The sequence below is a fragment of the Cetorhinus maximus genome, chromosome 16 (genome assembly GCF_964194155.1).
Source record: "Cetorhinus maximus chromosome 16, sCetMax3.hap1.1, whole genome shotgun sequence".
Lineage (NCBI taxonomy): Eukaryota > Metazoa > Chordata > Chondrichthyes > Lamniformes > Cetorhinidae > Cetorhinus > Cetorhinus maximus.
The window spans coordinates 60,337,060-60,349,830 of record NC_135894.1 but is presented as its reverse complement, the minus strand read 5'-3'; the positions used below and the strand labels follow the sequence as shown (position 1 = coordinate 60,349,830).

At 43.1% G+C, this 12,771-nt stretch overlaps 1 protein-coding gene across 1 annotated transcript in view; it reads left to right on the top strand.

Moving 5' to 3' along the window:
• Nucleotides 1-12,771, top strand: part of LOC144691873 (cilia- and flagella-associated protein 47-like) — a 647,761-nt gene that overhangs the window by 50,968 nt on the left and 584,022 nt on the right. The window contains exons 8-9 of the mRNA XM_078560450.1: nucleotides 6,294-6,437; nucleotides 11,967-12,141. Of these exons, the coding sequence (XP_078416576.1) occupies nucleotides 6,294-6,437; nucleotides 11,967-12,141 (319 nt within the window). The remainder of the gene's footprint in view (nucleotides 1-6,293; nucleotides 6,438-11,966; nucleotides 12,142-12,771) is intronic.

Genomic DNA, 12,771 nt, shown 5'->3' with positions numbered 1-12,771 from the left:
ACATCTCAGTGCTTCCAGCCCAAAACTACTGAAGGGAAGATGTTCACGAAAGGCAAAAAGATTGCAGCCCCCAGGTTTAAATACACATCACTGGAATGCCTTTTGGATGCCATGGAGTCCTGTCGTGATGTCCGCTATCCCCGCTCTGGCCACAGGATGGGCAGCTGTGTGACCAATCAGGCTTGGGAGGCGGTGGCATTGGTGATCAGTGCCAATGCAGCACAGAAGAGGTTAGCCATCCAATGCAGATAGAGGATGAATGATCTCACCCATGCAGCCAGAGTATGGCAACCATCTCATCACACTAAACTCACCTATTCAAGTCCATCACGCATTCACTGGCATCTCACTCACTGGCAGCTTAAGGGACATCACCACCCATTCTCGCACACATACCCACACATGTCCATCTGGCCACATCTCCTCTGGCGACTGCCTCCTCAGCCCTCACCATCTTGAGGCCACTTGCACAGATCAACATGTGCCCCACTCTCACACACCCTGGGTTACCCTCCCTTTCCCAATGCTGCCCTCATCCTGCGGCCTCTTCCCTTGCCTTAGGCCACTTCTCTCCCTTTGCCAAGCAAGACCTATTCCTGCAGCCATTGAAAAGCTACCCACAAATGGCTGATCTGGTAGGTAGAATCCTGCCATGAGCCCCACTAAAAGTGATGTGGTGCTATCTGTGAAGCCTGGCGCTGATGACTGCAAGTGCTGACTGAAGCAAGGGTGGAAAACAAACTTTGAAGTCTTGAAAGAAGTGCAGCCCACCAGGTGCACGTCGCTTATGTGCTGTTGGGAATCGCATAGGCGTGTTTTCCCGCTGACATGGAGTGACGATTCAGTAGGGGGGTTGGGGGGGGGAAACCATTCTGGCGGGCTGGTCTAATAATGATTTGCAGATGTATTACAATGAGCTTGCCGATGTCTGATGTTGGGCAGGCTGAGCGGACGATTGCAAACTGGTTTCACATTGTCGTGAAGCCAATTGCGCCATATTGTCCGCTCACACCACCGAAAATGATCTACACCGGCAGGCACTGAAAATCCCGGCCTTAATCTATAATCTCATGAACTGTGTATATTTGTATATGTTATGGATTAAGGTATTCTTGCAAATAAGAGATGTAAAATAAAATTAAAGGAGGAGGAATGTAATGACTAAGTAAACCCTTTCTGTATTTTTTTTTGATATGACGTAACTGTACAGACAAATCAGCTCCATGCATGGCTAATCTTAGGGGTGGAGCTTTCTAGTTGTGAACCTGCTTCAAGCATGTAGCTTCATCAGGAGCTTTGTAAATAAAGTTTACTGTTTCTGACAAGAAATTTATCCGATACACCAAGTTTATTATAATGTGAAGAATGGAATACATGCTTTGCAGGAATGAAAGGAAATCAAAGGTGTGAAAAGATAGGTTCTGTGGAAGCCTTTGAAAGTGAGGAGATACAGACCAAAATAGAAAATTTAGGAAGTTAATTCAAATACAAGAGCATGGCAACTGTATTCATTGCCACTGATGGAATTATTTATATATTTGTAATAAATATACATTTTTATTTATTAATAATTATAAGACATATAGTTATAAAATGTATCTATCTATAAATTATTTTTTTTCTAATTTTTCACACGATGTGGGTGTCCCTAGCGAGGCCAGCATTTGTTGCCCATCCCTAATTGCCCTTGAGAAGGTAGTGGTGAACTGAGTTCTTGAACCACTGCAGTCCCTGTGGTGTAGGTACACCCACAGTGCTGCTGGGAAGGGAGTTCCAAGATTTTGCTCCCATGACAGTGAAGGAACGGTGGTATAGTTCCAATTTGTGATGGTGTGTGGCTTGGTGGTGTTGTCATGCATCTGCTGCCCTTATCTTTCTAGGTGGTAAAGGTTGTAGATTTGGAAGGTGTTATCAAAGAAGTCTTGGTGAGTTGCTGCAGTGCACCTTGTAGATGGTACACATTGCTGCTACTGTGTGTTGGTGGTGGCGAGTGTAACCTTTTAAGTTGGTGGATGGGATGCTGATCAAGTGGGCTGCTTTATCCTGAATGGTGTTGAGCTATTACTGGAGTTGCACTCATCCAGGCAAGCGGAGAGTATTCCTTCACACTCCTGAGATGTGCAGTGGATGATGGTAAGGCTTTGGGGAGTCAGGAGGTGAGTTACTTGCCTCAGAATTCCCAGCCTCTGAATTGTTTTTGTGGCCACGGTATTTACATGGCTGGTTCAGTTCAGTTCCTGGTCAATGGTAGGCCTCAGGACATTGATAATGGGGGATTCACCGATGGTAATGCCACTGAATGTCAAGGGGAGATGGTTAAATTCTCTCTTGTTGGAGATGGTCATTGTCTGGCACATGTGTGGTATAAATGTTACTTACCACTTATCAGCCCAAGTTTGAATGTTGTCCAGGTTTTGTTGCATATTGGCATAGACTTCTTCAGCACCTGAGGAGTTGCAAATGGTACTGAACATTGTGCAATCATCAGTGAACATCCCCGCTTCTGACCTTATGGTGGAGGGAAGGTCATTCATGAAGCAGTTGAAGATGGTTGGGCCTAGGACAGTACCCTGAGGAACTCCTGCAGTGATGTCCTGGAGCTGAGGTGATTGGCCTGCAACAACCACCACCATTTTCCTAGGTATGACTCCAACCAGTAGAGGGTTTTCCCTCTGATACCCATTGAGTTCAATTTTACTAGGGCTCCTTGATGCCACACTTGGTCAAATGCTGCCTTGATGTAAATGGCAGTCACTCTCACATCCTCTCTTGAGTTCAGCTCTTTTGTCCATGTTTGAACCAAGGCTCTAATGAGGTCAGAAGCTGGGTGACCCTGGCAGAACCTAAACTGAACATCAGTGAGTAGGTTATTACTGTGTAAGTGTCGCTTGACTGCATTGTTCTTGACACCATCCATCATTTTGTTGATGATAGAAAGGAGGCTGATGGGGTGGCAATTGGCTGTATTGGATTTGTTGTACTTTTGGAGGACAGGACAAATCTAGGCAATTTTCCACATTGTCCAGTAGACACCAGTGTTGTAGCTGTACTGGAACACCTTGGTAGGGCATAGCTAGTCCTGGAGCACTAGTCTTCAGTATTATCGCCAGAATATTGTCATGGTCCATAGTCCTTGCAGTATCCAGTGCCTTCAATCATTTCTTGATATCATGTGGAGTAAATCGAATTGGCTGAAGATTGGCATCTGTGATGCTGGGGGTTTCTGGAGAAGGACCATCCACTTGGCACTTCTGGCTGAAGATGGTTGCAAATGTTTCAGCCTTGTCTTTTGCACTGATGTACTAGGCTGCTCCCGAGGAGGGGGATATTTGTGGATATACGATCCTCCTGTTAGTTGCAAAGGACTGCAAAGGTTTGATCTTACCTGTTGGTTGTGGGATTGTTTAGCTCTGTCTATGCTGTCTATGCATGCTACTTCCACTATTTTGACATGCAAGCAGTCTTGTGTTGTAGCTTCACCAGGTTGGTACTCATTTTTAGGTATGCCTGGTGCTGTTCCTGGCATGCCCTCCTGCACTCTGACCCAGGGTTGATCAATTGGCTTGATGGTAATGATAGAGGAATATGCATGGCCATGAGGTTACAGATCATGGTTAAATACAATTATGCTGCTGCTGTTGGCCCACAGAATCTCATCGTTGCTTAGTTTTGAGCTGCTGGATCTGATCTGAATCCATCCATGGTTGTAGTCCCATGCAACACAATGGAGGATAGGTTCAGTGTGAAGACGGGACTTCGTCTACACAAGGACTGTGCAATGACCACTGCTACCTATATTCTCAATGATAGATGCATCTACGACAGATAGGTTGGTGAGGACAAGGTGTAGTCATTTTATTTCCTCTTTATGGTTCCCTCACCCAGTCTAGCATATATGTCCTTCAGGATTCAACCAGCTTTGTCAGTAGCGGTGTACTGAGCCACTCTTGGTGATGGGCATTGAATTCCCCACCCAGAGTACATTCTATGCCCTTGCCATCCTCAGTGCTACCTCCAGATGGTGTTCAATATGGAGAATTACTGATTCATGAGCTGAGGGTGGGAGGTAGGGAGCAATCTGAAGGAGGTTTCTTGCCCATGTTTGCCTTGATGTCATGAGGCTTCATGGACCTGGAGTCAAAGTTGAGGACTGTCAGGGTCACTCCCTCCCACCTGTATACCACTATGATGCAACCTCTGATAGGATAGAACATACCTAGGGATGGTGATAAGGGTGTCTGGGACATTTACTGTAAGCAATGATATAATGAGTATGACTATGTCAGGCTGTTGCTTGACTAGTCTGTGGGACAGCTCTCCCAATTTTGGCACAAGCCCTCAGATGTTAATAAAGGAAGACTTTGCAGGGTTGACAGGGCTTGTTGCATCCAGTGCATAAATTGATGCCAGGTGATCTGTCCGGTTTTATTCCTTTTGACCCTTCTGTAGCAATTTGGTACAACTGAGTAACTTGCTAAGCCAGTTCAGAGGGCATTTAAGAGTCAACAAAATTGCTGTGGGTCTGGAGTAGGCAGAGACCAGCAGAGTTCCTTCCCTAAAGCGTATTAGTGAACCAGATTGGTTTTTACGACAATCGATATCGTTCCATGGCACCATTACTGAGATTCCAGATATTTTTAATTAATTGAATTTAAATTCCACCTGTGTCCCCAGTACATTAGCCTGGGCCTTTGGATTAGAAATCCAGTGACATTGACGCTATGCCACTATTTCCCCTTAAATTGCTACCTCCTGTCATCTATCAACATTCTGTATGGACATATTTATGTTAATTATGTTTGTAATAGTCTGTCATGTATAGAGCTTTTCCATGTAGGGGACTCAGTCTTTAGCCACATTTTTCAGGCTTATAACCATGTGCATTTGCTTATTAAAAAGCTTTGTTTGTGTTCTATGCTCTGATTACTTTATTGCACCAATTTGTATTCATAAACCTTTCTATATGTCAGTCACTTTCCTAAAAGTGAACTTTAGCCAGTTGAATAGAATAGCAATTTTAAAATTCCATTTTATTGAGTTTCAATTTACCCTTTACATACATACCATGATCAGAAACTCAATCCCCTCAGGCAGTATAGATAGTGTCTCCTCTTCACTGTTCAATATTTGCTGCTTTTCTCACTAGGATCTCAACCCTTGAGCTTGGTTGCAAGAATTCACTTAGTAATTGTAATCCTGATGGCACAAATTAAGATAGAATTCTAGAGTCTCAGTTTCCTCTCCACAGAGCTAAGTGGCCAGCATGACAAAGTGCCCTCTTGCATTGAGATTATAGACCCCTTCATATTGTCATGATTTTCTTCCCCACCATTGTCCTGGCCTTTTCCCTACCCCACTTCCTCTGTCCTCTTTTCCCTGCCCTCACCCCTCCATTCCTACTTCCCTTCTCCCCATCTCCTCCCCTCTGGTTTCCCTTTTCCTACTTGTTCACCTTCCTCCTTCTCTCCTCCCCATCTCTTTTCTTCCCACGAGCCTCCCATCTTCCCATCCTCTCAGATTGCTTCTCCTTTCTTCTCTTTCCCCTTTCTCTTTTTTCCTAACCTTCTTCCCTTTATCTCCCATCCCCATCTTCCACTAATCTCTTTCATTGATGTGTTCTTATTCCCTCTTCCACCCGCAGCCGCCCCCCCCACCCCCCATTTTCTTCTTCTCTCTTTTCCCTTGTTCTTTGGCCCCTTCAACTCCTTCACCCATAAACATTTTGTGTTTTTGTGAAGTAAAGAACTTGCATTTGTATATTGCTTTATTATAAGTTCAGAACATTGCAAAGTGCTTTAAACAATGAATTACTTTGAAATACAAATGATCTATTTTATAGGAAAATATAGCTGCCAACTTGTACACAAGGTCCCACAAACAGCAAATGATTGAATGGTTACAGCATTTGTCAATTTGTAAACCTGGCGGGTTATTTATGAAGTTATCATCTGTGCATTCTGTGATTCATGGAATCCAGCTGCCATGTTCCAATAACTGCACAGTAGTCAACAGCAAATCAGTTTGAGACAGACTTATCATAAGATATGTTTGCGAATTTGGTAAATAGCTTAATTCACATTGCTTGTAAGAAAGGTAACAATATGATAAAAACTACTTGAACCGGCAGATCTTTCAAATAATGGTTATAAAATATTTAAACTTTTCTTTACCTGTTGGTTATTATCTTAACCTTGAACATCTTGGTTAGATTACAGCCTTTTAATCATATTTTTTGCATTATTGCATGCTAATATATAACAGATACACTGCAATTTTTGTCATTTTTTTCTTAGCAAAGAAAAGAAACAGCACACTTATGTGGATCCTCAGTATGCTTACAATGAAGACGAGGTAGCAACAATGAAAGCGCATAAGAAATATTATGAAGATTATATTCAGCATCTAAGGTTGCATCGCTTGCAAAAGCGGGATCGTAGGTAAATAAAAGACATACATATATTGCTTTGGCAAAACTAGGAAGCAATGAAGACTTAATGATGGCACGTAATTTTTTTATCTCTGGAGTTGGAGTATTATTAAACATATTTTCAGATTACCTCTTGTTTCAATCATTGTATAGAATAAGAATTTTGGAGGATAACGTTACTTTTTAAAAGTAACTTCAGCAACTTTACCATTAAATAAAACACATATTCAATTGCAGAAAGATGTAAAAGAGTGTATAAGAAATTAATTGACATTTATCTCATAGCAATATTTTACCCTTTCTTGATGCAGTAGAAATAATATTTGTCCTTTGACGGCTGGACAGAGCTTATAACGTTTTGACTTGATGCAGCGCCATGCGGGTAATTTTGACTGTGCAGTAATGTAAAGTAACTGCTAGCAGGCCGGGAGCCCATTTTACATTCTTGCATAAGGTCAGAATTACCCCTTGTAAGTGTTGGCATTGCTGTGAATGGTGGGATTTTAAAAAAATATGAATCTCAAATAAATGCCTCTTTGAATTAACTAATGAGGTTGCCTGCAACTGTGCATCAAGGATACAGCCTACTTGTTTCTTTCTCTTTTCTCCCTTTCCAATTAACTTGGAACAAGGGTAGAATTCTGATGAATGGTTTTGGATCATTATCATAATCTAAGAACTTTACATTTGCATATGCTTCTTGTTTTGAACGAGAGAGGAACAATACCTCTGGAGAGGGAACCATTTAATTATGCTACTATGGGAGCCAGGCAGCCAAGTTGAATGATTAGGATTTCAGTAAGAATGAAAGAAATTCTTCTGCTTGTATAATGTCTTTCATGACCTCAGGATGAACCAAAGCACTTTACAGATAATTAAGTTGTTTTGAAGTATTGTCACTGTTGTAATGTGGGAAGGGATCTATGGAGCAGGAGATGCATCATAAAATCACAGAAACTTACAGCACAGAAAGACACCATTTGACCTATTGTGCCTGTGTTGGCTCTGAAACAGCAGTCATGTTCAGCCCCACACCCTTGACTTTTGTCCGGAACCCTGAAGTTTCCTCACCCTCAAGTATCTTCCAACCCCCTTTTAAAATTATCTATGGGAGCTGCCTTCCACCACCTTTTTAGGTAGAAATTTTGATTTCAGACACTGAGCCAATTCTGTAAACATAATTTTTACTCTTGATTCCACAGGCTTCCATTCTCTTAGCATCCTCCTATGTGGCACTCTGTTGAATGCCTTCTGACAATCCATTATTACAACATTGACTGCACAACCTTGATCAGCCTTCTCTGTCACCTTGTCAACAAAATGTATCAACGTTAGACATGTTTTGAATTTAACAAATTCATGCTGACTTTCCTTGATTAATCGATGCCTTTCAAAATGAAAGTTTATCTTTTTTCTGCTAATGGTTTCCAAGAATGTCCCCACCACTGATGTTAGGCTGTAGATTTCTGGTTTATCTCTTCCCCCTTTCTTGAAGAGTGGTATAACAATTGCAACCTTCTTGTTCTCCCCTGGCCCCAATCCTGTATCCAATGAGGATTTCCTTTTGGATCCTTAATAGGCCACCTTCTTCAATAACTAACTGCTTATTTTTATTGGAGTCAAATTGGGCTCTGTGGCACCCATTTAAAAAAAAAAAATGCTACAGAGCCTTCCAGTGCTGGAGAATGATGTTTGAGATGCAGATGTAAACTTCTGACAGGAGGTGTTCCAGACACCGTCTTGGCAAAAGGGTTTGTGCACGAATAGTTATTGATTGCCAGCAGCATGTAGAGGACACAGATTATGGTGTTAATTGGTGTGTAATGCTGATTTTATGCCTGTGCTGCCATTTCCAAATGCCACACTTGAGCCTCCACCCTTGTATAACTCAACACCACATTAAATGGCAAGAAGGACCTTCAGTGATGACCAGTGCATGAGTTTTTGCTTTACTTAGAGGTTATGACTGAAATCTGCCAACTATTGCACCCAATATTCAGAACAGGACAAGGGCAGCATAGCCTGTGGCGGTCAAGGTAACTCTTACCCTTGTGTCTGGTTCCTGGAGATATAAGTGACGTCTCACAATTTGCATTAGGAAAGTCACCAAGGCTCTTTATAGACACGGAGACAGCTTCATCTCGTTCCCTCTTGCCGGAGACAAGTAGGCAGTGCAAGTACAGGGTTTGCATTGATTGTCAGCTTCTCCACTGTGTAAGCTAATGTTCTTTAGAGAAGGAAATCTGTTGTCCTTATCTGGTCTGATCTAAAAGTGACTAAAGGCCCATAGCAACATGGTCAACTCTTAACTGCCCTCTGAAATGGCCTAACAGGCCAATCAGTTGTATCAAACGACTCCAGAAAAGTCAAATATGAATAAAACTGGCTGGAGCACCCAGCATTGACCTAGGCACCTTTGTCATATCTTGTGCAGTCAACTCTGCAAAGTCCTCCTCATCAACATCTGGAGACTTGCGCCCAAAACAGCCTTCAGCTGTTTCTTGATATCATGTGGAATGAATTGAATTGTCTGAAGACTGGCATCTATAATGGTAGGGTCCTCAGGAAGAGGCCAAGATGGATCATTTACTCGGTAGTCTGTCATTCTGCAAATATTTCAGTCTTGTCTTTTGAACTGACATGCTGTGCTCCACTATTATTAAAAATATGGATGTTTTTGGTGCCTTCTCCTCTGGTTTTATTGTCCACCACCATTCTTGACTAGACAGGACTGCAGAGCTTTAATCTGATCCATTCGTTGTGGAATCACTTGGCCCTGTCTATAGTATGCTGCTTCCACTTTTTAGCAGGCCTGTAGCCCTGTGATGTAGCTGCAGCATGTTGGCATCTCATTTTTAGCTATGCCTGGTGCTGCCCCTGGCATGGGCTAAATTTTATGCTCCCTCACTGGTGATTTGAAGGCAGGGGGGTGGGTATGTGAAATTTAGTTGGTGGCCTTTCCGCTGCCTACCCACCCACCCCCGACTTCTCTCAAATTTTATGGAGGGCAGGGGAGGCCTTGGATGGCCCACCCACCCCTGTGCCTATTGAGGCTCTTAAGTGGTCAATTAATGGCCATTTAAGAACCTCATCTCGCCACCGTCTGTATTTTGCCCATGGTGGGGGGGGCAGGCCATGCCTTGCGAAAAGCCTGACAGCTTTAGCTTTGTGGGGTGGTGTTGAGCAAGGCGGAGGGGGGGACCTCCTTTTATGGGTCCCTGGTGCCATCGGAGGGACCCCCCGCCCCATCAAAGGTCATTCCACCCCCTTTAATCCTCCCCCGTGGCCTCTTGAGCTATTTTTGAGCTCCTGAAACTCTACCAGGTCATTGATTACATATGGCCCACAGCAGATGGCTGTTCTTCCCCTTGCAGAATGTCCTGTATCCGCTGAGTGATATCCGTTATGCTGGCACCAGGGAGGCAATGTACCACTCTGGAATCATGTTTGCAGTTACAGAAACATCTTCTATGCCACCAACTATTGAATCCCCTACCATTACTGAATTTCTACTCTCTTCCATGCTCCAATGTGTGTGTCAAATTTCCTGTGATGCCAGGATTTTGAATCTTATTACATTCCTCCATAGAGTTGTCACCCTTCCCAGGTATAAAACTGGAAACTGTTAGCAAGTGTCACTGGCTTAGGTGGTTCCTGCACTTTCTATTTCTTCCTTTTACCATGTTTCAGTGATATAGAGGGCAGTGGATTGATTACCAGGGCAGGCCAGCAGTGCCCTTTCGTATGCACATCCTGTTAATGTTGGAACTCCAGGATATTTCAAGTACTGCCAGTTTGCTCAAGATCTACCTCTTGAGTTTTGGAGCTTGAGGAGCACCTGGAGTGACTCACTTCTTCACCACCTGCACTGTGATAGTTAGGTGACCACGTCCTGGGAATATATGGTCCAGGAATCTCTCTGACTCCCAGATGCATTGCATTGGAGACAGAGCAGAGAAAACTCAAGGCTGATCACTCGTCTTTGAGGCCTAAGTTATGTGGAAAGACTGAAGGAACTTGAGCTCCATTATTGAAAGAAAATATCTTAACATGAAGAGGCCAAGGCACAGCAACACTGGTGCATTTGGCACGTAAGATTATGTGGCGAGTTCACAGAGAGGCAGAGAGAGAGAGAGACAATGAAAAAGAGAGAGAAAATACTGAGGCAGGAAGCAGTGTCAGTTCAGAGGCAGTTTTGTGTTGTGAAGATACACAGAAAGGGTTTGGGTTCTGAGTACAGGGGCAGCAATTTTGGAACATGATAGAACTCATGCAAATTAATAATCAATTGCACTTTGAGCATCTGCCATTGCTGCTGACAGGTGCAGCTGAACCTTTATTACTATTAACATCCTTCATGAATTAGTTTTTTTGTCCAAACCTTCAGCCTTTTACACCCCCACCATGCTTAAATGTTTATGGTTTCAGTCACCTTTTGTTTCAGAGATAAAAACAAAAAACTACTGCGGATGCTGGAAGTCCAAAACAAAAGCAGAATTACTTGGAAAAACTCAGCAGGTCCGGCAGCATCGGTGGAGAAGAAAAGAGTCGACGTTTCGGGTCCACATGACCCTTCAACAGAACTGAAGTATAGTTAGGAGAGGGGTGAAATATAAGCTGGTTTAAGGTGGGGGGCGGGGGGAGAGAAGTTGGGGGGCGGGAGGGTGGTTGTAGGGACAAGCAAGCAGTGATAGGAGCAGATAATCAAAAGATGTCACAGACAAAAGGATCAAAGAGGTGTTGAAGGTGGTGATATTATCTAAGAAAGCGGGTTTTAGTAAACACCTTGTCAAACACCAGCCCCCCACCTTAAACCAGCTTATATTTCACCCCTCTCCTAACTATACTTCAGTTCTGTTGAAGGGTCATGTGGACCCGAAACGTCGACTCTTTTCTTCTCCACCGATGCTGCCGGACCTGCTGAGTTTTTCCAAGTAATTCTGTTTTTGTTTTACCTTTTATTTCAGAGTTGCCAAGTTGTTGCCTCCAGCTCTCAGTGTGGCCTCTTGCCTGTCACCACTGCTGGATAATCCTCTTGCCTATAGTTGCAGTTTCATTTTGAAATGCTGAGCTATTGTCCCTTGTCTTCAGCCCATGATCTTTATCAGGGCGTGAGGCAGCACCTCATGTCAGTGACTGGAGGTAATAACCGGGCTTACCTTTTAATATATATTTAATGTAGTTCCTGTTAAGAATTATAATATTTTTTCTTTATATCTGTCACTCTTCATGTCGTTGCTGTATTGCGCATAGCTTTATGCCCTTAATTCAACAGCCTTCAACACAAGATAATTGAAGATATAATGAAATATTTTACAGAATTATTGTCATTTTTTTTAATGGATAGGATAAAATAGCAAGACAAAGGGATTGTTCTGGAAAAATTAGATGTAAGAAGCTAAGATTTTTCAAAAACAAGTGCAATTTTCATTTAAATCCTGCAGCAGATATCACCTGCAATTGGCTCTCATCGTCATATATTTATGTTACCATATACACGACATAATTATTATAAAACATATTAATTCTATATCTTTAGAGAATTTGAAGAGTTTAACAATGCAAAAGATATTGGTATGAGGCCAGCGGAAGGACTGTGCTCTCCGTTTCCTGAAGTCAGGCCCTATATCCTGACGAAAAGCATACGACCATGTTCTGCAAACCCACCACCTCGAATACTTAGAGGCAAAGACTCCAATCTAGTTGAAAGACCGGTAAGTTAGTTTAATTTAAGTTCCACCAGTTAAGGTAAAATGATGTGGCAGTAATGTTATAATTAGAAATAGAATCAGAAAATGCTGGAAATTGTTCAGCTGCTCAGACAGCACTGTTAAAGGTAGAAAGAGTTAATGGGCTAAAGTTTCATTTTAGGGTCGGGATTGTTTCTGAGTCCCAATCCTCCTCCCAAGTTGGCACCTAATGGCTGACGCAGTTTTCAAAGTGATGGCAAATTGGTGGCCCCATGGAATGTTCAACCTCCCATTAGTGGCAGCGGAAGCGGGAATTGGACATGGAGGTCCTGATTTAAAGGGCAAATGGCAGCCATTATTGTGGTCCGTGATTATTTTGGAATGGAGGAGAGCAGCGGGCCAGTAGCTCATCTAGCTCCCATGCAAGAGCGGCCCATGACGTAAAGATGCCTCCCTTGTGGTACATCTAGAAGTGGTGGCTCCATGCCGGATTGTTCTGATTCCTGACGGCAACAGGCTAGCCAGCCAGCCAGGCAATGCAGGCACGGTTGGAGGTGTCTCACGAAGTGAGCAGCTGGAGCATTGTCAGCAGGACATGGGTTCAGTGCCAGAAAGGCTTCAATAATCTTCTGAGGGCTGGCAAGGTGAGTGCAA